General features: G+C 38.2%; 8 protein-coding genes across 11 annotated transcripts; 2 read left to right on the top strand and 6 right to left on the bottom strand.

The window, feature by feature from the left end:
- Positions 1–84: 84 nt before the first annotated feature.
- Positions 85–1,863, bottom strand: LOC17893394 (cytochrome P450 705A20). The gene is made up of 2 exons (XM_006299799.2): positions 924–1,863; positions 85–834 (listed from the first exon to the last, which is right to left on the bottom strand). Exons 1-2 carry the CDS (start codon positions 1,839–1,841, stop codon positions 211–213), a joined length of 1,542 nt encoding a protein of 513 aa, XP_006299861.1. The 5' UTR covers positions 1,842–1,863; the 3' UTR covers positions 85–210.
- A 1,652-nt stretch (positions 1,864–3,515) lies between these two features.
- Positions 3,516–5,348, bottom strand: LOC17890640 (cytochrome P450 705A20). The gene is made up of 2 exons (XM_023786271.1): positions 4,405–5,348; positions 3,516–4,327 (listed from the first exon to the last, which is right to left on the bottom strand). The coding sequence occupies exons 1-2, from the start codon at positions 5,326–5,328 to the stop codon at positions 3,680–3,682; spliced, it is 1,572 nt and encodes a 523-aa protein (XP_023642039.1). The 5' UTR covers positions 5,329–5,348; the 3' UTR covers positions 3,516–3,679.
- A 1,386-nt stretch (positions 5,349–6,734) lies between these two features.
- LOC17892751 (cytochrome P450 705A20) lies at positions 6,735–8,670 on the bottom strand. Its single transcript, XM_006299002.2, is given in 3 exon segments — positions 6,735–6,935; positions 6,937–7,530; positions 7,616–8,670. Coding segments are annotated over 3 exon segments (1,545 nt in total). The 5' UTR covers positions 8,525–8,670; the 3' UTR covers positions 6,735–6,893.
- Positions 8,671–8,772: 102 nt separating this feature from the next.
- LOC17892963 (cytochrome P450 705A22) lies at positions 8,773–10,663 on the bottom strand. Its single transcript, XM_006297395.2, has 2 exons — positions 9,730–10,663; positions 8,773–9,650 (listed from the first exon to the last, which is right to left on the bottom strand). Exons 1-2 carry the CDS (start codon positions 10,639–10,641, stop codon positions 9,024–9,026), a joined length of 1,539 nt encoding a protein of 512 aa, XP_006297457.1. The 5' UTR covers positions 10,642–10,663; the 3' UTR covers positions 8,773–9,023.
- Positions 10,664–11,357: 694 nt separating this feature from the next.
- On the bottom strand, positions 11,358–13,557 carry LOC17892741 (cytochrome P450 705A22). The gene is made up of 2 exons (XM_006299968.2): positions 12,649–13,557; positions 11,358–12,564 (listed from the first exon to the last, which is right to left on the bottom strand). Exons 1-2 carry the CDS (start codon positions 13,555–13,557, stop codon positions 11,920–11,922), a joined length of 1,554 nt encoding a protein of 517 aa, XP_006300030.1. The 3' UTR covers positions 11,358–11,919.
- Positions 13,558–14,991: 1,434 nt separating this feature from the next.
- On the bottom strand, positions 14,992–18,044 carry LOC17892261 (cytochrome P450 705A22). 4 transcript variants are annotated; one of them, XM_023786587.1, is made up of 6 exons: positions 17,722–18,044; positions 17,485–17,564; positions 17,190–17,288; positions 16,979–17,080; positions 15,831–16,762; positions 14,992–15,750 (listed from the first exon to the last, which is right to left on the bottom strand). In XM_023786587.1, exons 5-6 carry the CDS (start codon positions 16,737–16,739, stop codon positions 15,109–15,111), a joined length of 1,551 nt encoding a protein of 516 aa, XP_023642355.1. In that variant the 5' UTR covers positions 16,740–16,762; positions 16,979–17,080; positions 17,190–17,288; positions 17,485–17,564; positions 17,722–18,044; the 3' UTR covers positions 14,992–15,108. The 4 variants fall into 4 exon arrangements, with proteins under 4 accessions (XP_023642355.1, XP_006297444.1, XP_023642356.1 ...); XM_006297382.2 differs by having other exon boundaries at positions 17,485–18,044; XM_023786588.1 differs by having other exon boundaries at positions 16,979–17,288.
- Positions 18,045–18,785: 741 nt separating this feature from the next.
- LOC17890990 lies at positions 18,786–20,983 on the top strand. The gene is made up of 8 exons (XM_006298211.2): positions 18,786–18,894; positions 18,996–19,053; positions 19,139–19,208; positions 19,365–19,455; positions 19,561–19,622; positions 19,855–20,069; positions 20,190–20,358; positions 20,535–20,983. The coding sequence occupies exons 2-8, from the start codon at positions 19,006–19,008 to the stop codon at positions 20,723–20,725; spliced, it is 846 nt and encodes a 281-aa protein (XP_006298273.1). The 5' UTR covers positions 18,786–18,894; positions 18,996–19,005; the 3' UTR covers positions 20,726–20,983.
- Positions 20,984–21,547: 564 nt separating this feature from the next.
- On the top strand, positions 21,548–23,302 carry LOC17892325 (ubiquitin-conjugating enzyme E2 19). Its single transcript, XM_006298277.2, has 6 exons — positions 21,548–21,834; positions 22,312–22,339; positions 22,455–22,682; positions 22,769–22,832; positions 22,944–23,003; positions 23,118–23,302. The coding sequence occupies exons 1-6, from the start codon at positions 21,716–21,718 to the stop codon at positions 23,162–23,164; spliced, it is 546 nt and encodes a 181-aa protein (XP_006298339.2). The 5' UTR covers positions 21,548–21,715; the 3' UTR covers positions 23,165–23,302.
- The last annotated feature ends 494 nt before the right edge of the window (positions 23,303–23,796 follow it).

The following is a 23,796-nucleotide window of genomic DNA, read 5'->3' as shown; positions in this document are numbered from 1 at the left end:
TTTTATCATACATTAAAAAGAAAAAAAATTGAACAAATCTTCAATGTTTTATTTATTAAATAATAAAATAAATGTTTTTCATGATTTTGGAAGCAGGTGTGAAATGATGGAAAGCTGAAAGTCTTACTTTAAGCTACACTACTCTGTCCTGATTAGTGATCACTAAAGTTCCCACATAGATATGCATTCAGTTTTGTGGTATTTTCCCAATCAGGAACTGGGAATCTGCAGGTTTGGTGTTCGAGCAACAGCAATGCACTTAAGGGGGTGAGCCATTGTCAAGACCAATGATCCACGAGCCTCTTCCATGTTAACCTTATCTCCTCCGATTTTCCAGTCAAAGCACTGCACCATCACTCCTATTGCAGTTCCAACGAAGATGTATGCTAGATTTGATCCAGGACAGCCTCTCCTTCCAATGCCAAAAGGTATGTACTTATGTGCTTGCTCTCTCTCTTCTTCTTTTCCTGGAACTAGAAACCTCTCTGGCTTAAACTCATCAGGCTCTTCCCAAAAATCAGGATCTCTCATCACAGCATAAGCATTGATAACAAGTGGTGTCTTCTCCTGCATATAAAATCCTCCGATCCTACACGCTTCACGGGATGTCCTTGCAAAGAGAGGCCCTGGCGGGTACAATCTCAGTCCTTCCTTTACGATCGCTTGCAAATAAGGGAGGTTTGGTAGATCTGTTTCTTGAACCAACCTTGTTCTCCCTACAACGGAATCAATTTCTTCTCTTAACTTCTCAAGAACCTTGGGATTGTTGATTATCTCTGCCATTGTCCACTGTGTTGCATGTCTTGAAGTGTCTGTGCCTGCAACTACAAGATCCTGCAGTTGAAAACGTTTCTAAGTTACAAGACAATTAAATAGTTTTATTTGGATTATAGACGATCCTGCCTAATAAGAGACACAATTACCACGAACAACGACTTAATGTGGTTCCTAGTGATCTTACACTCTGCATTTTTGTCCCGGTAAGCTGCCAACATCACGGCCATCATGTCCATGTCTTGATCTTCGTCAAGTTTCTCTCCCTGTTCCTCAAGAATCCTCTCCAGCAGTTCATTGAATCTGCAGGAAACACTCATTATCTCCTTTTTGAACAGTGAGATTCCGAGCTTCTTAAGAAAACTGTGCAACATGTTTGCCATAAAAATCTTCTTTGTCAAGGCAGTTGACTCCGTCACCAAGCCTCTAACTCTCTCCGCCTCACCATTCTCCTCAGAAAAACTCCTCCCCATAATCATCTTACAGATGCTATTGTTAATAAGCTTCATTGCTTCCTTACTAATCTCAACGCTCTCGTTCTTCATTGCCTTATCAAACAGACTCGTGTAAAACAGTTCTAGCTCATCTACACGGATGCGTTGTGACCGCTCTAGTGCCTGAGGTCCAAGTAGTTTCGTGACCATTAGCTTCTTAATGAACTTCCAATAGTCTCCATAAGAAGCTGTGAAAAAGCCAGAAGAACCGACCAAGAGGGACTCGCCGATCGGGGGGTTTCCCCGAAAAGAGAAGTTCACATCATGTGCCCTGAAGATCTCGTACGCCACAGAGGCCGAGGAAACAAAGATTACAGGGACATTGAATATGCGGAGATGGAGGAGAGGTCCATACTTGGAGGAGAGTTTCTGTAAGGACTTGTGGGTTAAGGTAGAGAGAAGCAAGTGTAGATGACCAATGATGGGCAGAGAAGGAGGGCTAGGAGGCAAATTAAAGCCACCTTGTGAGTCCTTTGGTTTCTTGAAGAAGAGAGGGTAACATAAGAGTAAAAATAAGCAGAAGAACATAAAGATGAAACAGCTTTCAAAGTCGACATTCATCACTGCTACCATTGCTCAAATTGAAGAGGCAGAATGAAACAGAGTATCCTCTTATCAATAATCTTGGATGCTGTTTTATTTTAAGAAATAATTTTTCTTTCTTGAAGACTGTAAATTAAAGAAAGATGAAAGTATATATTATAAAAACAAGAAAAGTTCAGATCAGAAGTTCCTTGACACTCGTGATCATAATGATCATTAAATAATAAGTGAAATTTTGAATCTTCAGAAACCCCCACGTACTGACACATAAGTTTATACGTGGATCTTATGAGTCTTGTATATAAGAAATTTGCATGTGGAATACGCAGATTTTATGGCAATAGATATGTAAACGTTTTTTAAGCCTCTGGCATAAAAAACACTCAATTAGCAACACAAGTATCTATAGGAAAGTGCACTCAAGTCTGGATTACTGATAACTAATTTGAACTTAACCAACCATCCCAGTAAGTTCCTTGTAATCAATCAACAAAGACCAAACATTTTCAAGTCCTAAAATGTAAATGCTCGAAATTTCTGAAAACTTACAGGGCGTTTTGTCACTTAATAAGATGGTAATGACTGAACATCATCAAAGCCAAAACCTCTGGGCTCGGGATGTTGTTTCTTCTTTCGTAAATCCTACACAGATAAAAGATCTCATTCATGCAAACACATATGCCTGGTGCTGCTTAGGTGAGGAGGACAGTCTAAATACCAAAAGACCAAACATTGATCTCCCCTCAAAACGCAATGCAGCTTTATTAAAGCAAAAAATCTCCATATTCCCCTTTAATCACCAGAACTTACCCTATGAGCCACCAACGAACTAGCTATCAGAACAAGCACATTCGAGATTCTCAAGATAGAATTGGACTGCCACTGTGCCGTAACAATCGTAAGCAGCTCAACTGCAACCAATTATGAACCGAAACAAGCTCGCAGAAACATAAAGACTCTCAGTTTTTGGAATTGCAGCATTCTTTGTTTGTCCCTTTTATCAGTTAGAAATGATTATATATCTTAGCCAAAAAAAAAAAACTGCCTTTTGTAAATCTCGTTCTTATCTAAAACCCCCAAAAACAGAACCTTACACGAGTGAAATTTTCTTCTTTTGTAGTCCAACAATCCCAACAAAAGTCACAACAAAAACCATTCAAAGGTTACAATTTAATCTCACACATGATCAGCTAGATATGCCATGTTACACAGTGATAAAATTAGGATTAATGATAATTCAAATAGCTAATCAATGGATTAACTCCCAAGGCATAAGAATTGCGTTTGAGTATGGAAATTTTCTACCAATCTAGACGAAGAACAACCTGCATCACTAAAATTCTAGAATTGAACTGCTCTATGACACCAAATCGAATCAGATAAAAAGGCATCTACCTAGAACTCACCAATCTTACAATGAACTCAATAGTGAGAGGAAACAGTAGATTGAAACCACATAAGTCAAAGATCAAACTGCTCTATATAACAGAACTGAAGTCGAGATGGTAAAAATTGGAAGATAAAGTTAAGAGTAGATGAACCAATCAAAGATGCAAACCGAATGCAAAATGAGAGCTGAGTGTGTCTACTACTTAATAACATTTCTATGCTCAAGGGATTCAAGAAACTCTTAAGAACAAGTGGCAAAAATAGACAAGTTTCTAGTTTTTTATATTCAGAAAATGGAAAAATCCATATAAAATGTTGTACATACAATTTATAGTATCATACAGTACAGCGTGATTATCAAACAAAAAACATAGTAAATTGAAACAATGACAACTTAGAGCAGATTTTCCTTACCAGATTAACGAAATTTCAGGACCTTTCTTTGTCTGTGAGTTCAGAGGTTCAAAGACATCTGAAAATTACGAACTTGAGGGCATCTGCAGATTAGCAAGTAAACCCTGGCTTCGGGGAACAGGAGTGCACTTTAGGGGATGAGCCATAGTTAAGTTTAGTCCTCCAGCCTCATCCATGTTAACCCTGTCTCCTTTGATTTTCCAGTCAAAGCATTGCACCATCATTCCAACTGCGGTTCCAACAAAGATATAACCCAGATTCGATCCAGGACAACCTCTTCTTCCACTCCCGAATGGAATGTACTTAAGTGTGTTCTCTCTTCTTTCCTCTCCTTCCCCTAATCTTGAATAAGGTAGAAATCTCTCTGGTTTGAACTCCTCAGGGTCTTCCCAGACATTCGGATCTCTCATCATAACATAAGCATTACCAAGAAGTGTTGTCTTTTCTGGTATGTAGAAACCTCCAATCTTACACCCTTCTTGGAACGTCCTTACAAAGAGAGGCAATGGTGGGTGCAATCGGAGTCCTTCCTTAACCACCGCTTGCAAATAGGGGAGTTTTGGTAGATCGGTTTCTTGAATTAACCTTGTTTTCCCTACCACAGAATCAATTTCTTCTCTCAACCTCTCAAGAATTGTGGGTTTGTTAATAATCTCTGCCATTGTCCACTGTATTGATTGTGCTGAGGTGTCATTACCTGCAAAGAAAATCTCCTGCAGATACAAAATGTTTCTTAGTAAGAAAACTTTTGATCCTTAAATGATATCAGCTTAATGAGAGGAAATTTTACCACAAAAAACGCCTTGATGTGGTTCCTGGTAATCTTATGCTCTGCCTTCTCATCTCCATAAGCTGCCAACAAGACGTCCAACATGTCCCTATCTTGATGCTCATCCAAATTCTGTTCATGTTCCACAAGGACCCTCTCCAGCACCTCGTCAAAGCTGTTGGAAACACACATGATCTCCTTTTTAAACAATGAGATTCCAAGCTTCTCAAGGGGCGTGCGCAGCAAAGTTGCAAACAACACCTTCTTTGTCAAGCCATCTAACTCAGTAACCAATCCCCTGACTCTCTCAGCCTCACCATTTTCCTCCGAAAAACTTCTCCCCGTGCACATCCTCCAGAGGCTGTTGTTACTGAGCTTTGTTGCTTCCTTTCCAACCTCAACACTCTCCTTCTTCATCGCCTTATCAAGCAGGATTGAATGAAACCGCTCTAGCTCGTTCGTTCGGATGCCTCGTGACCGCTCAAGTGCCTGCGGTCCAAGGAGCTTAGTAACCAGGAGCTTCTTCATGAACTTAAAATAATCTCCATAAGGAGCACTACCAAAGACAGAAGATCCAATCAAGAGGGAATCGTCGATTGAGGGGTTGTCACGAGACGAGATGTTCAAGTCATGAGCCTTAAAGATCTCGTAGGCCACGCAGGCCGAGGAAACAAGGACAACAGGGAAGTTGAAGACGCGAAAATGGATGAGAGGTCCATACTTGGATGACAGTTTCTGTAAGGATTTGTGAGCAAGGGAAGAGAGGAGAAGGTGAAGATGGCCTATGATCGGAAGTGATGGAGGGCTTGGAGGCAGATCACAGCCATAGGCAACAAGCCGTGAGTTCTTAGGGTGCTTGAAGATGAAATAGTAGCATAGGAGTGATAAGAGGCATAGAAGGGTTATGATGAAGCAGTATTGAAAGTCAAAGATGAGTGCTGCCATTCTTGCTCAAAGTGATAAAGGTAAATGAAACCAGACTAGTATTATCTTCCCAAGAATCAACGAATATATGTATGATCAGATATAATATTGTTTATGTTCATTACTTAAAATATACTATAGTTTTTGGAAGAATGTGTATATGAAGGAATCTTGAGTCTTTAAAGTAATATATACATTAAGATCAGAATGTTTTTGGATACTTGTGGTCATATCTCGATTCCAGGCCAGACTCCTAAGCTGCATAATAAAACAAAATCGACCTAAAATTCACCGATTCCAAGATGGCCAAAGACGGCAAAAAAAAGAAAAAAAAAAAAGAAACCAGCAGTAACTGAATCGACCAACGACCGTACCAGTAGAAAGCAAACGAGACAGTGATGAGTTTCTTTACTCTCTGACTAGGTTCGGACCCGCGTTACAGCGCGGGGGAGATAATTAACTATATATAAATTTTAGCGGATTAGGATATGGTACATTTTAATTTTATTGCAATGTAATCGATTACAGTGAATTATATATTTGTATAATAAGTTTAAATAAAATAATAAACGAAAAATTGAATAAATAATAATACATTGAATTTTGATACAATTAAAAAAACAGTGAAAAGTTAACAGCACAAAAAAAATTTATTCAATTGACCCTTTTTGTAGTAAAAGTAGAAATATACGTAAAAATTACATACTTACAATTTTTGTTATGAAGTATCAACCTGTAACATAATTCATTTTGCAAAAACCGTTATTCATAACTCGCTCTACCATTATAATTGTGATTTTGACAAACTACCCGTGAACTATCTAAAATTTACATAGTTTGATATATAATATATTTTACCAATAATAATTATGTCTCAAAAAAATATTTTTATTATTTTAAATTCTAATTTATTTTTAAATTTTAATCTTTTAAGTATAATATTTTGAAACTTATGAAACTTTTAAATATGCTCATGTAACAATTGTTTTAATATTGGTCATACTGATTTTAAATCATTGTCCATAATATTTAACCAAATGTAGTTGAGTATTATATGTCCGTTTTGAAAAATTCAAATTGCAACATATGTAGAAAAAATTAAATTTTTATTAAATATTTTTATTATATAGTATAATATCATAAATTTAAAATAATATCAAATAAATGTCAAAAAAGAATGATAATTGCTTTTAATATATTATATTAAATAGTTAGAGAAATATTAGAAAATCATAAAATTAGTTATGGAAATAATATAATCTTAAAATTAGGTATGGAAAGTATCCGATGTATGTATCCAAACCCATTTTATTATCCAATTTTGAAGTATCCAATTGTTAAAATCGGGTTAATTTTTTAGTTTTGACCCGACCCGTATTCTATTTTGTACTTCTCCTTTACTGAAGAGAAAAAGAAGATGACAAGTAATAATAATACACACACCGGGACATTGTTTTAGGACAATATTTGCGGTTTTTGATATTGTAAACCGTTAAAATTAAAACAAACCAAAGTTAACCGGGAAATCGTTTATACTTTATATGATACCGAGAAAAAACAGAGGATAGTGTGATTCTTCTGCAAATTCATGGAGATGACGAATTTGGAATCTGAAGGTTAGAAAATGAAAGGCTCGATTCGAGGAATAGGAGTCAACTTCAGGGGATAAGCCATGGTCAAGTTGATTCCTCCAGCCTCATCCATTTTGACCTTGTCTCCTATGATTCTCCAGTCAAAGCACTGCACCATTGTTCCAATTACGGTTCCTATGAAAATAGATGCTAGATTTGATCCAGGACAGCCTCTCCTTCCGCTTCCGAAAGCAATGTGCTTTAAGGCTTTTCTCTCATCCCCTTTCTTCCCTAGAAACCTCTCTGGCTTAAACTCATCCGGATCTTCCCAAGAACTAGGGTCTCTCATCACAGCATAAGCATTAACTACAAGTGTTGTCTTCTCTGGTACGTAGAACCCTTTGATCTCACCACTTCTTTGCAACGTCCTTACCACAAGAGGCAATGGCGGATGCAATCTTAGCCCTTCTTTGACTACAGATTCCAAATAAGGGAGCTTTGGTAGATCTGTTTCTTGAATCAGCCTTGTCTTTCCTACAACCGAATCGATTTCTTCTCTCAGTTTTGTAAGAATGTTAGGGTCGTTAATGATTTCAGCCATTGTCCACTGTATAGTTTGTGCTGAGGTATCAGTGCCGCCAAGGAAAAGCTCCTGAAAGTTTTTAGACGTTTGTGAATCAGAAATGGGTTTTCGGTTTTTATGTTTTACAAACCTAATGAGAAGAACATTTGATTACCACGAACAACGACTTGATGTGGTTCCTAGTGATCTTATGCTCTGAGTTTTCATTTCCATAAGCTTCCAACAACACATCCATCAGGTCGTTACCTTGATGCTTGTCTGGCTTCTCTTCATGTTCCACAAGAACTCTCTCAAGTACCTCACCAAAGCTGTCGGAAACATACATTATCTCCTTCTTGAACAGTGAGATTCCGAGCTTCTCTAACGGCCAGCGCAATATGTTTACCAACAAAACTTTCTTCGTCAAGCCATCTAACTCGGTTACCAAACCTCTCACTCTCTCAGCCTCACCATTCTCCTCTGAAAAACTCCTCCCCATGCTCATTCTGCAGATGCTGTTGATAATGAGCTTCGTTGCTTCCTTACCTATCTCAACGCTCTGCTTCTTCGTCGCCTTATCGAGCAGGCTTGTGTAAAACCGCTCTAGCTCATCCTCACGGACGCCTCTTGACCGCTCAAGTGCTTGTGTTCCCAGAATCTTTGTAACCAAGAGCTTTTTCATGAACTTCCAATAATCTCCATAAGGGGCGCCAACGAAAACCGAAGATCCGATTAAGAGAGACTCGTCGATTGGAGGGTTGTCACGGGACGAGATGTTAAGGTCATGGGCCTTGAAGATCTCGTAAGCCACGGAGGCCGAGGAGACGAGGACTACAGGGAAGTTGAAGATGCTGAGATATAGAAGAGGTCCGTACTTGGATGAGAGTTTCTGTAAAGATTTGTGTGCTAGGGAAGAGAGGAGATGGTGAAGATGACCTATTATGGGAAGAGACGGAGGGCTCGGAGGCAAATCATAGCCACCTTGTTGATCCTTTAGTTTCTTGAAAAAGAGAGAGTGACAGAGGAGTGAAAAGAAGCAGAGGAGTATGAAACTGAAGCAGTTTTGATAGTCAACTGTCATCATTGCTGCAATTTTTGCCCAAAGTGTGAGAGGTAGATGAAGAGTATTATCTCAAGAATATAATGTATGATCTAAGGTATTGTTTTATGTAAAGTACTGACATATATGTAACGTTAAAATGAAGAGTATCTGAAATGTTTCTTTAGCAATAATATATACACTGAGATCAGTTGTTCTTTGGATACTAGCTAGAAAAAAGAAACAATTAAATCGATAAACTAAAACCTTCCTAGCAAGTTGCAGCCTCGATGTACTTCAGTGATATTATCATATATAGAATATTAAGTGGAACATTAAACAGTACACAATGATTGCAGTTCGACAAGATAAACCGAAAAATATGAAACAATCCACGAATAAACCGAAGAAATAACACATACAGTTCTTTAAGGTTCCACACATAAGCCAAACTAAATCAAAAAGCTCGAACGCTGTACCCTCACATAAAACAGCAGACTACCTGGTTACCTGTAAAGATTCATTACCTCCTGTTCTGCACATTCTATGTTAATGATCTTAGGGTTCGAGAGACAGGAGTAATCTTAAGAGGATGAGCCATGGTCAAACTCAGTCCTATAACAGCCTCTGCCATGTTAATTTTCTCTTCTTTGATCCTCCACTCAAATCCCTGCACCATCACTCCAATTGCAGTTCCAATAAAGAAACAAGCTAGATTTTCTCCAGGACAGCTTCTTCTTCCGCTTCCGAAAGGAATGTACTTAATTGCTTGCTCTCTTCTCTCCTTCTCCTGTTCTGATCTTGACGAAGCTAGAAACCTCTCTGGTTTAAACTCATCAGGATCTTCCCAAGAACCAGGATCTCTCATCACAGCATAAGCATTAACCATAATGGTTGTTTTCTCCGCTACATAGAACCCTCCGACCCTACACCCTTCTTGGGAGAATCTTCCAAAGAGAGGCCCCGGTGGGTGCAGTCTTAGCACTTCCTTGACCACCGCTTGCAAATAAGGGAGGTTTGGTAAATCAGTTTCTTGAATCAATCTTGTTTTTCCTACCACGGAATCGATCTCTCCTCTCAATCTTTCAAGAACAATAAGGTTGTTAATGATCTCCGCCATTGCCCACTGTGTTGTTTGCACCAAGGTGTCAGTGCTTGCAAATAAGAGATCCTGTAGTTACAAAATGTTTTTTCTTAGGGAGAACAGTTATGCATTCTCACTAAAACCACCTGATGAGAGGAACATTTACCGAGAAAAACGACTTGATATGGTTCCTAGAGATCTTATACTCTGCATTTTCATCCCGATACGCGGCCAACAAGGTGTCCATCAAGTCCGCACCTTGATGATGCATGTTTAGTTTCTCCTCGTGTTCCACAAGAATCCTTTCAAGCAGCTCATCAAATCTGCAGGAAACATCCATCATTTCCTTTTTAAACAGTGCGACAACAAGCTTTTTAAACCCCATGCGCAACATGTTTGCCAACAAAATCTTCTTTGTCAAAGCATCTAACTCGGTAACCAAAGCCCTGACTCTCTCAGCCTCACCATTCTCCTCTGAACAGCTCCTCCCCATAATCATCTTGCAGATGCTGTTGTTACCGAGCTTCAACACTTCCGCACAGATCTCCACGCTCTCCTTCTTCATCGCCTTATCAAACAGGTTCTTGTAAAACCGATCTAGCTCATCTGTACGGACTCCTCGTGACCGCTCAAGTGCCTGGGGTCCAAGCAAGTTCGTAACCAGGAGCTTCTTCATGAACTTCCAGTAATCTCCATAGGGAGCAGAGATGAAGCTGAAAGATCCAGCAAAAAGGGTATCATCAGTCGGAGGGAATCCACGAGACGAGATGTTCACGTCGTGTGTCCTGAAGATCTCATAAGCAACTGAGGCTGAGGAGACGAGGACTACAGGGAAACTGAAGACCCGGACATAGAGAATAGATCCATACTTGGTGGAGAGTTTCTGTAAGGATCTATGGACTAGAACAGAGAGAAGAAGGTGAAGATGACCGATGACCGGAAGAGACGGAGGGCTCGGAGGTAAATCAAAGTCAAGTCGAGGGTCCTTTGGTTTCCTGAAGAAAAGAGAGTAACAAAGTAGTGAGAATAGGCATAGGAGGATACAAATGAAGCAGTTTTGAAAGTCAATGAATATCATTTCTGCCAAAGTGAAAGAGGAAGATGAGAAAGAGGATTTTTGCTAATCAAGAATCACCCATCTTAATCTGATGTACATATAACATAAAAGTATAATGTATTTTATCCATCGTGGTTACTAGTGTAGGACCAAGATAGTTCACTATTCTATCAAAAGTCATTGACTTTTGACAAATAAAATTGATATCTACAAGAATCTAAGACAGATGTGTTGATAAAGACCATGTTACTGGATTTGATTTTGATCCAACCAAAAAACATATCATGCATTTACTTGAACTGTGGTCTACTCCAGAGCAGCAACATCAAGTTCCTAGGATAGAAAGAAGCCAAAACATTGGAACAAACAAGAATAATGGAAGACATATCAATATAGAGTACCTTGACCATCTCTAGTGTCACCGCAGATAAAGTTGTTAGCTGATGTTCCCCCAGCATTCATGAATTCACATAGCTGATCAAACAAAGTGACCAGCTTTATATATATTAACTTGAGGCTGAAAACGGTACTGAACATTTCAAGGAGTCTAAATCCCAAATCCACCTTCTTGTGTTTGGGTGTCCGGCCAAACCATTGAATGGGATGTTTGGGAACTCCATGGAGGAGATTAACTTGAACAGTAACCCTTGGAGAAATCAGCTTCCGAGACACCATTGTCTCTCTCTCTCTCTCTTTTAAATGCTATCAGAAACCAGATTCACGATTTTCAAGTAAAAGAAAGAAGAAAAATTTATGAATCAATACACAATGCTTATAATTGAATAGATAAGCCCAGAATTTTCAATCTCTTCCTTTTTTTGATCTCACAAAATCGAAACGCACAATACATAAAATATCACAATGCTTAACGACTTGTTCTAGAGAACACTACGCTCCCCAAGACCAACCCACCATAAAGACTACTTGAAATCTCTGTATTTTTCTTCATCACCCCAATATATATACTCCGTAAAAAAAAAAAAAAAAAGCCCTTTCATCAAATTACAAATCCCTTCACATTTGAACCTTTCTTCCTTCTGGGCAATCAACGTCACAGAGTCTCACATAAAGCAGAGATCAAAAACTTTTCTCAAATCTATCGCCTGATACTGAGACAGAACAACATCAGAAATTGATTGAACCAGTGAGGTCGGTGAATATGAACCGATATATGACTTAAACCGAAGAGCTGTACACAATTATTTACGGTTTCACATAATAAACTAAACTAAACCAAAAAAAAAACCGGGAAACTGAACACGGAAAAACATACAAAGCAGAGCAAGCGTCCTTGTTCGTTCACTGACAGCGATTCGAAGTTAAAGGGTTTGAGGATCGAGAAAGAGGAGTGATCTTAAGAGGATGAGCCATGGTCAAACTCAGTCCTACAACAGTCTCTTCCATGTTGATTTTCTCATCATTGATTCTCCACTCAAATCCCTGCACCATCACTCCAATTGCAGTTCCCATAATGACATAAGCTAGATTCTCTCCAGGGCAGCTTCTCCTCCCGCTTCCAAAAGGAATGAACTTAATCGCCTTCTCTCTTCTCTCCTCCTCTTGCTCTGATCTCGAAGCAGATGATAAAAACCTATCTGGCTTAAACACAAGAGGATCTTCCCAAGTATCAGGATCTCTCATCACAACATAAGCATTTACAACAAGTGATGTCTCCTCCGGTACGTAAAACCCTCCGATCATACACCCTTCTTTAGAGAACCTTACAAAGAAAGGACCAGGCGGGTGCAGTCTTATCGTTTCTTTAACCACCGCTTGCAAATAAGGGAGGTTTGGTAAATCAGTTTCTTGAATCAACCTCGTTTTTCCTACCACGCAATCGATTTCTCCTCTCAGTCTCTCAAGAACGTTACGGTTTTTTATGATCTCTGCCATTGCCCACTGTGTTGTTTTCACCGAGTTATCAGTACCTGCAAATAAAAGATCCTGCAAGTTGCAAAACGTTTTATCTTAGAAGCATAACACTTTTGATTCTCAATGAAACTACTACTTGATGGGACGAGCATTTACCGCGATAACCGACTTGATATGGTTCCTTGTGATCATATACTCTGCATTTTCATTACGATGAGCTTCCAACAACGCGTCCATCAAGTCCGTACCTTGATGATGCTCGTCTAGTTTCTTTTCGTGTTCCACAAGAATCCTTTCCAGCAGCTCACTGAATCTGTCGGAAACTACCTTTGTTTCCTTACTAAACAGTGAGACAACAAGCTTCTTAAACCCCGCACGCAACGTGTTTGCAAAGAAAAGCTTCTTTGTCAAAACATCTAACTCGGTAGCCAAAGCCTTGAAACTCTCTTCTGAACAACTCCTCCCCATGATCATCTTGCTGATGGTGTAGTTAGTGAGCGTCAACGTTTCATTACTGATCTCCACGATCTCCTTCTTCATGGCCTTGTCGAACAGGTTCATATAAAACCGCTCTAGCTCATCTGCACGGACACCACGTGACCTCTCGTGCGCTTGAGGTCCAAGAAAGTTTGTTACCAGGACCTTCTTCATGAACTTCCAGTAATCTCCATAGGGAGCGGAGATGAAGCTGAAAGCTCCGGCAAAAAGGGCATCATCGGTCGGAGTGAAGCCACGATACGAATTATTCACGTCGTGAGTCCTGAAGATCTCATAAGCAACTGAGGCTGAGGAGACGAGGACTACAGGGAAACTGAAGACGCGGAGATAGAGAATAGGTCCGTACTTGGAGGAGAGTTTCTGTAAAGATCTGTGGATTAGAACAGAGAGGAGAAGGTGAAGATGACCGATGATCGGAAGAGAGGGAGGACTCGGTGGCAGATCAAAGCCACCACGGCTTGACCCGCTTGGTTTCTTGAAAAAGAGATAGTAACAGAGGAGTGAGAAGAAACATAAGAGGATGAAGATGAAACAGTTTTGAAAGCCAACGCTGATAAACGCTGCCATTATTGATCCAGAGTGAAGAAAGAGGCAAAAATTACAAAGAGAAATGAGCTTATAAAGAATCCACGAATCTGATATGAGGCATGAGGGCATGATTTGTTTACTATAGAACAAGACAAGTTCTTCCTTTTTCGAAAATCTTGGAAGTGTATTGGAAATTGGCAATAATCTCTTTTTGCTAAGAAAGTAAATGTCACAAAATTCATAGGATGAAAGTTTAGGTTTTTACATAGTTTAAGACCTAGGGTGTACATAGTGCTCATGGCCTAAAGTAAAAAGTGGAACTTTATCGAGAATCTATGAATCTATATTAACATTTTTGAAGTATCTTTTGTGTTCTACCCTTTAATTTTGTGATATTTTCATAATTAACCCATTGCCATTTGATTAAATAGAAAAAGTTTAAGATAAATTTTATAATTAAATCATAATAAAATTGCAAAACTATAAATCAATATTTATTACATTTAATAAATTTCCTAAAATCTCTCCCTAATAAATCAAATATTTCTCCAACATATTTATATGATCTTATTTGTTTTTAAATTTATATTATTACATAAACATATGTATAATAAAAATATAATTGTTTTTTTTGAATATGTTGCAATTTGAATTTTTAGAAACGGATGTATATTACTCAAACGATATAAAAATGGATGTACTAAAATATTATTGATAATTGTGTAACACGGGTTATATGATGGAACGAGTTATAATTTACATAATTATGATTATAGATATTTTTACGGGTGGTCTACTATAGTATAACTCATAAAATATTTTAATATGAAATTATACTATGTAAACGAATCTTATGTCAATATCATTTCATTATTTTAAATATTATACTTATTTAATTAATTCGATCAAATTACGATTATATAAAGAATAAATTATACGGGTTAAATCATAGAATTAACAATCAAGTATAGTTGTACACTTTTATATACCAAAAAAATTTTAATAAAAAATACATTTTAGAAATATTGTCCCGCGGTGTACCGCGGGTTAAAATCTAGTATTAATGTATAAAGTAAAACTGAATCATATATCAAGCGTCATTTTTAAGAAAAGAGTAAAACTAAATCAATTTCTTCACTTTTGGAAAATGACACTTGGTATATGATTGAATGCTTAAAGAAATTATTAGACAAGAGCTTTACACTATGTAGTATATGAATTACAAGAGTGATAAAGGCACCTTTTAATTAATGTACAATATATAATAGCTTTCATTCACATAATCATTTTGTTTAGATTGGTTTTGTTGATTTTTTTTTTTTGTTTAACCACTATACAATTAGACTGTATAATCTTTTGGCTTCCATTGTATGGCCATGCTTTGTTTATTAACTACTAGAAGAAAAGTTTTTCTTTTTCTTTTGGAAAATCTAGAAGTTGAAGGTAAGAAGCAAAATTTCACATCGTTGCAAATAGGAGAAGAACGAAATCGACCTTAAAAGTCGCGACTTAAACTCGGAGAACAATATAGAAGTTTTTACGGTATCACACAATAAACCAAAAGTAACCAACTAAACAGAATTCATGAACTCACGAACTGAAATTCTGCGGATTCGAATTTAAAGGTTGCATTCGAGCAACAGGAGTACACCTAAGAGGATGAGCCATGTTTATGGTCATTCCAGCAACAGTCTCTTCCATGTTAACCTTGTCTTCTTTGATTCTCCAGTCAAAGCAATGCACCATCATTCCTATTGCGGTTCCTACAAATATATAACCTATATTTTCTCCAGGGCATCCTCTTCTTCCGCTGCCAAAAGGAAGGTACTTTAGGGTTTGCTCTCTCTCCTCTTCTGGTCTTCTTGAAGAAGCTAGAAACCTCTCTGGCTTAAACTCATCCGGATCTTCCCAAGAACTAGGATCTCTCATCACGGCATAAGCGTTAACTACAAGAGTTGTGTTCTTTGGTACGTAAAAGCCTCCAATCATACATTCCCTTATGACTTTCCTTCCCAAGAGAGGCCCTGGTGGGTGCAATCTTAGCCCTTCCTTGATGACCGCTTGCAAATAAGGGAGGTCTGGTAGATCCTTCTCCTGAATCAACCTTGTTTTACCTACAACCGAATCAATTTCGTTTCTCAATCTCTCAAGGATGTTAGGCTTATTAATGATCTCTGCCATTGTCCACTCAATTGTTTGCACTGAGGTGTCAGTGCCTCCAAGGATAAGCTCCTGTTGTCAGAAAACTCAGAAAAATCAATGATGTTGTTTTGGATTCTCAATGAATGCACTTACTAAAAAATAAAATTTACCACGAACAGCGCCTTGATCTGGTTCCTAGTGATCTTATACTCCGCATTTTCATCTCGATAAGCTGCCAACAACACATCCATCATGTCCATATCACGATAGTCGGGGTTCTCTTCGTGTTCCACAAGAATCCTTTCAAGAAGCTCATCGAATTTCGAGGAAACAGCCAATATCTCTTTTTTGAACAGTGAGAATCTGAGTATCTCAAACAGCCTGCGCAGTAATTGTGTCAAGAAAATTTTCTTAAACAAGGCAAATGTCTGGGTGACCAGTCCCCTAACTCTCTCTGCCTCGCCGTTCTCCTCTAAACAACTCCTACCCATGATCATCTTGCAGATGCTATTGTTAGTCAGCTTCATTGCTTCCTTAGCAATCTCGACATTCTCGCTCTTCATTTCCTTACTAAGCAGGCTTGCGTGAAACCGTTCTAGTTCATCTGCACGGGCACCTCGTAAACGCTCGAGTGCCTGAGGTCCGAACAGCTTTGTGACCATGAGCTTCTTCATGAATTTCCAGTAATCTCCATAAGGAGCCATGACAAAGCTTGAAGAGCCAAAAAAGAGACACTCGTCAATTGGAGGGTGGCCGTGGGATGAGATGTTCACGTCATGCGTCTTGAAGATCTCGTAGGCCACAGAAGCAGAGGAGACGAGGATTATGGGGACATGGAAGATGCGGAGACAGAGAAGAGATCCATATTTGGAGAGTTTCTGAAAGGACTTGTGAGGTAGAACAGAGAGTATAAGGTGCAGATGACCGATTATCGGAAGAGAAGGAGGGCTCGGAGGCACATTACAGGCTCGTGAGTCCTTCGGCTTCTTGAAGTATAATACAAAGAGGCAAAGGAGTGAGAATAGGGATACGAGGATGACGATGAAGCAATTTTGATAGTCAACGACGATTGTTTCCATTGTCGCTCAAAAGCAGATGAAACCTAGCGAATAATCCATGAAAATGTTACAGTAGATCACCAAGCGTGTTTCGTTCATTACATTTAAAAATATATATTTTCTGACTGAAAGAACGTGAAGGTGTTGCGCGAGACTCGAAGATCAAATTAACAATATCAATAAATTAAATAATTAGTTTAAATCTCCCAAGGTGACAGATAATGTGATGTGAAGAACAGAGAGATGTAAGATTGACTCACAATGTAGAGACTGTAGGCAATGTCCTTCGTTGTTGTATTTTTGAACGCTTTCTCCCAAAAATGCTAGATGTTCTTACTCCTCCTTGTTCGAGCAATTTATAACTGAACCGAAGCAAAACAAACCTCAAGAAGTAGAAAGAAGTCTAATTTAATTGAATCAGATTGGTTGGTTATGCAGACAGCCAAAATATGAAATATAACTTTTACTCACATTCGAATCCATAAACTGATTCAGGATTACAATTTAGCTGCAATTTTACTCTCTTTTGTGATTTATAGGATACGGTATCCCTAAAGACTCACCGTTGGCCTGTTACAAAAGGGTCACCGTTAGCCTGTACAAAAGTATCCCTAAAGACTCACCGTTAGCCTGTTAGAATTTTATTGGTTTAAGTTCACACTATATGCTCCTGACTAGCCTAGTAACAGAAGCAGCAAACTCGGAAAAGAGAAGGGCATAATGCAATGGAAAGCCTCTGATATGATGAGTTTATATCAATACATACCTAGCAAAGAAAGGGACTGCTTCTGTTGGAATATTGTTTTGAGCTTCAACATGAAATTGGGATCACCAGACCAGTAGACCCTGATCAGTTCAGAATCCCAGTGTCAGCAACGCCAATCACAAAACAACTCTATAGAAAGGATTCAAGATTGACTCACAGTGTAAGCAATGTCAATCACAATAGTCCATAAAAAACAACCAAAAATACACCAATACAGTACCAATGAGATTCACAAACCTAATTCACGCCCACAATTTGACTGAAATGAAACCAAAAATCAATTTCCACTGTAGTCATCCTTCTTCACTCGTAATCCAACTTAAAACCCCCAATTTATGGGCATGAACCCAATTAATGTCACAAGAGCCAATCATGGGGAGCAAATGGCGTTTGAATTGCGTAATTTGGGAAATAAATAAACCTAAAGAATTCAACAATCTCAGATGATGCGCCATAGACAAAGAGAAAGTAAAGCCACAGTGAATATGAGATGAATCTATATAATCGAAGAAAAGATTATGCGAAGGTGCTTCCATTTCTTCATCTCAAAGGACGACGAAGAAAACAACACAACTGAGCGACGAAAGAGATGACACAAAACCAAACCAAACACCAAAACATTTTCCGGTTTCTTAATAGCAAACCGGGAAACTAGTACAAAACAAATAGTAAACCGGAACCTAAACCCAAAGCTATGTATATGAAAAACCGTAAACCGGGAGACTTGGTCCCATACAGAAACTACGTAATTAAACAGTCAGATTTGATAAATATTTGTTATGGAATATATATGAATGTCATTCAGGTCAAAACATACATTGCTCTTTGGGAATATATACTGTAAATTTAACCTTCAAACTAACCCAAAAAAAAATGGGTTATCTTTTGTGTTATCATCTTTAGTTACCATGTTATTTTGTAATTTACTTCCACTAATAACAAATGCAAGGAGACATAAAAGTCAGTTTCTAGCAAAGGCCGAGATCATCGTCTAATTAAGGTGACAACGAACTAACTATTTTGCCAACTGAGGTTGCTCATTGTTTATATATAGGAGTGCATGCAGAAACCAAAACATTTCTATCAATAAACATTATTTTAGTTTTGAATTTGAATACATGAGAAAAATATTGCCTCTCTCCTTCAAAACCCATATAGAAGACTTGGACACGGACGGACACATTAAACATGCAAAGCTTCCTAATCACTAATCACTAATCACACCAACACAACAACAACACTGGGTGAAAAAAAAAAATTATAGTTATTAAAATGCAGCGCTCTCTACCTTTAAAAAAAAATTTAAAAATTAACTAGAGAAAAAAAAAAAACATTGCCCTAGAATTAAAAATCGCACTACTGGGGATCTTTTCGAATTCAGTTTTCGTCGTTCAAATCTGGAAACGATACGTATGTGTTGCTCTCTTGAATCGAATTTGTAAAACTCTTCGATTTTTGCATCTTTTCTTCGGGTCGCCTTACCAATTTTGTTTTGGTTCTTCACTCTTCAGTTGCAGAAGAATGGAAGCTCTCTACGCCAAGCTCTACGACAAATACACCAAACTCAAGGTTTTCCACATAGTTCCTCCTTTTCAGTTTTCATCTAATTTTGCGTATCTGGGTTCGATTTTGATTTCGATCTCCTTTTTTCCAGAAGAAGAAATTCTCCGAATTCAATGACATTAACAAGGAAAATGAAGAGAAGTTCCTAAACTTTGTTTCAGGTACCAATTCCTCTCTACTTTATCGTTTTCTGAAGTCAGAATTTCAAATTGCAGTTTGGGATGCACAAAACTGGGGTTTCTTTTGTAAAATGTGGAGATGTGTCCCAAGTCTTTGAACACGTTCTTAGTGTATCTTTTGATTTTTATTCTATGCAGCCTCGGAGGAGTTGATGCAGCATTTGAGAAATGAAAATCAGAATTTGCTGGAGACAGTGGAGAAGATGAGAAATGAAATGGAATCGATCAGGTCTGTACATCATATTACCGTGCTAATTTTTCCCCTGTGGAGGTGTTTTTTTCTTAAGAGAAGTTGGGGCCTTGCAAATTTAACCATATCAATCTTGTTCCACAGGTCTGACAGGGACGACAAGTGTCAAGAGTATCAAAATCTTCTCAAGGAAGAAGAAGAAAAGAGTAAGAAGCAAATATTTAATGATAGTTTCTGCTCAGATTGCATGTGTCGTGGAATGTAGCCTTTTAATCGGACATGGTATGAAGTTTTTCTGAGATAATACTACTGTGAACTGCTTCATGGAGGAGAGTGACGACGACTTGCTTATAACACTGTCTAGGATAAAATCTTTGGGTGTTTCGGTTTTGAGTAATTTTTGTCCTTGTACCTATAAGAGCGAGTTTATTTTTACAGACCAAGCACTTTCTGAAGAAGTTGTCAAGCTTAAAGAACTGCTCCAAGAGGGACATCCTCGCAACACCAAAGATCAAAGTGGAAGAAAAGAGACAAATACTCCTGAAACTGCTCGAGTTACAACAAGAAGCATGAGAAAACGTAGCAGACTGTCAGAAGATGTTGAGGAAGCGGACATAGTATCACCTCACATTAGCAAACATCATAAGGCAAAGGTAAAAAAAGTCACCTCTTATCCTTTTCAGTTCTGAGCTCAGTGTTGCGCATCTTGCTTCACAAACCCCTGTGGATCGTAAAGTTATCCCTACTAATATTTTTTCTTGCTTTGTTTCAAGGAAACTCTCTTGGTTTCTCAGCCACAATGCTGCAAAACAGCCTACAACGGATCAAGTAGTTCTGCTAGTTGTACATTTCAAGCTCTTGGCGAGCACTTGCTAGGAATGAAATTATCAACTAATAATGAAGGCCAACACGTCTGCATTGTAGCCTCTCACCCAACAACTGGTAATTTATTTTAACGTAAAGTTAATCCACTGTATCCTTCTCTGGGTTGTTTTCATGCAAGACCTATTTACTTTTGATTCTCGGGGTTGTTAATCCATCCAACTTATTTGATATCATCAGCCACCAGAAAAGCACCGATGCTGATGTTTTTCTCCCTGATTTTTTTACCGTAACAGGTTTGTCCTTCAGCCTAACTTTTATAAATAACTCAACTGGTGAAGAATCTGAGCTGCTCTACAACGTTTTATCGCTCGGAACATTCCAAAGAGTGGCACCAGAATGGATGAGAGATGTTATAAAGTTCAGCACAAGTATGTGTCCCGTGTTCTTTGCAAGAGTCTCTAAAGTCATTAAGCTCTATTGTTGATTAGCACCGTATGCACGCCTCCTTCCCTTATCTTGTAGTCATCTCTGATGGATTCTTAGTGTGATGTTTTGCAATAGTCTGAAAAGTTAGGGAAGTTATCATGTATCTATAGAAATGTGTCTCTCGTCAACTTTGGGATTGGTTTCAAAGATAGTGTCCTTTTGATGAATCCAATTGTAACAAGATCTTGATTTGTCCATTGCTCTCAACACCACCCTTTTCTTTTGTAGATCTCATGAATCTCTGATCAATTGTGCATTTCGAATGTTTTAGCATTTCATATATATGCATCATCACAACTGGTCTCTAGATATATATTTGCTAGACGCAAGAAAGTGTCATCCCCGTTTAAAGTATATATCAGCCTCCACAAATAACTGAAACCAATCTGGTTCACAAGATAATATAGAAGGATCATAAGAAGAGAAAGAGAGAGTGTGTTGCTTGGTTTTTCTCAAGTTGCATAAAGAAACATAAACTTATATGTTTTGTTTGGCCTCTTGTGATGGATGATCGATCATACTGAACTAGTTTTCTTATCCCAACGAAAATGGCATGGTAAGATTCCTTTCTATATCAGCATATAAAATGACTCCCATATTCATGTTTTCGTATAACACAAATTTGATGATTGGAAAATACCATAAGTAGCCGTTACATAAGTTAGGTGAATATTCAATTCAAATGCACCAAAGAGCCGCTATATTCTAAGTTACAACGTTCCGAAATATTTTTAGGCTAATTTTCTTTTTATTACTTTCACAACGTCGTCGTTTCCTGTGCCGTACACGTTTTATAATCCACACCCACGTCTCTCTCTCTCTCTCTCTGTTAAAGAAGAGAAGAACTCTCTCTAATCTCTATCTCTCTTCTCCTTCTTCTTCAATTTTGATCATTCGTCGAATCTGCTTCTCCTCAAGTGAAAGCATTTTAATTTCAAGAATTTCTGCTTCGATTGTTGGTTTTTCGATTAGAAGAGGCGGAAAAAGAATGGCGACGGTAAATGGGTACACAGGAAATACTCCGGCGGCGGCTACGCCGGCAGCCACCGGATCAAAGCAACCTGCTCCTCCGACTAAAACCGTCGATAGTCAATCCGTTCTCAAAAGGTTCTTCCATTTCTAACTTTTTCCGATCTTGGAATAATTCGCATCAGATTAAAATGAATTGGTTAATGGTCTTTAGCCTCTGTATGATTAGAATCGCTTCGATTGTTTAGAGATTTATTCATGTTTCTTTCGGTAGATTAGATTAGGATTTGGGACTACCCACCCACATCTAGTTCTTGTGGTCTACATTTGTAGCTTCTATATCATTTTTAGAGAAAACGATGGATCCAAAAACTGATTGTGACTTCTCTTTGTTCTCTTCTGAAATGATGGGTTCTATTATTGATTACCAACTGTTTGGTATAATTTCTCTAAGAGTATGATGCATCGAACTTTATATGTATGTACAAACACATTTCACGATTGTTTTCCTCATGTTGATTCTGAATCAGATCTCTTGCACTTTCTTTTATGTACCCCTTCTTCCTCAAAAGCAAATTCATGGTTTTCTAACCTTTTGTTCGTCTTTAAATGCAGGCTGCAGTCTGAACTAATGGGCTTGATGGTAAGCTATCCCTCCTTGCCTTTCTTCTATCATTCTATGTAAAGTATCAACAGTTAACCTGTTGGTATGCTTAGACGCTTATATATGGCCTTTGTGTTTACTGTATGTTTTGCAGATGGGAGGTGATCCAGGGATATCGGCTTTTCCAGAGGAAGACAACATATTCTGTTGGAAAGGAACAATCACAGGAAGTAAAGACACTGTGTTTGAAGGAACTGAGTACCGACTTTCCCTCTCGTTCTCAAACGATTACCCTTTTAAAGCTCCCAAAGTTAAGTTTGAGACGTGCTGCTTCCACCCCAATGTGGATCTCTATGGCAATATTTGCTTGGACATTCTTCAGGTGACATAACAATCATTTGCTTCTGTCCTTTTGTGTGTTACTGTTAATCCCATGGAGCTAATGGTCTGTTTTCACATTGTTTGTAGGATAAATGGTCTTCCGCTTATGATGTGAGGACGATATTACTCTCAATTCAGAGCCTTCTTGGAGGTAAACTCTATGACTGATATTATAACCACCGGCTAAGGTTTCTTATAAATATATCTGTTGGTTTGATATCCAATATCTGATTTTCCTGTTATTTTGTTGGGATTTGATCAGAACCGAACATCAGCTCACCATTGAACAACCAAGCAGCTCAGCTTTGGAGCAATCAAGAAGGTAATTTTGCAATACTAACCACACTACAACATCTCTGGTTTCTCCATTTGGATTCAGTAATGATGTTTCTTCTTATTCTTGTTTTTTGCGTGTTGTGTGTTGGTAATGTAACAGAATACAAGAAGATGGTTGAGAAGCTCTACAAGCCTTTAAACGCATGATTCTCATTTCTCAAATAGCCTCTGTAACTTGTTAAATCACAACTGTCCTGGATCATGTTACTTCTACTTTTATAATCTCGGTGTGAGCCAGTATTAGGAATCAAAACCCTCTTACTACAGAAGTTACAATTGCATAAATCATCACCAGCATCTTTTATAAAAAAAAGGATAAAAAACTCTATTGTTAAGTGCGAGTTCAAGTTACTTAGATTTCGAGAAGCTCGTAGTAACTCTGAAAATGTTGTGGAAATATCTGAAATTTTAATTGAAAAAAAGTGTATGAAACGAAGCAAACAAACGAAAGCCATTTGTTATAATTTTACATTGAGACTCGAACATGGAATTGTGAAATTATTAGCACCAGAGAAGTTGAATTCATGCGAAGACGATGGATGTGGAAAGTCACAATTCGTATTTTACCACAAAATCAAAAACTTATTCACGTCAGGATCAATTCGTGAAGCCCATAATTCGTATTTTACCACAAAATGGGCCTTAGGGAATTTCACGTTCGACCCAATTATACATATTTGCGCCTTAAACGACGCCGCTTCCTTCATACCCTGGCCGTACATCCCAGAAACCTTGAGCCTTTAAAACCCGCCGGAGTCTCCACTCTCTTAGTTTTGAGA

Source organism: Capsella rubella, unplaced genomic scaffold, assembly GCF_000375325.1.
Source record: "Capsella rubella cultivar Monte Gargano unplaced genomic scaffold, Caprub1_0 scaffold_3, whole genome shotgun sequence".
In the NCBI taxonomy this organism is placed as follows: domain Eukaryota; kingdom Viridiplantae; phylum Streptophyta; class Magnoliopsida; order Brassicales; family Brassicaceae; genus Capsella; species Capsella rubella.
Note: the sequence above shows the minus strand (reverse complement) of the source record. Positions and strands in the feature narration are given on the sequence as shown.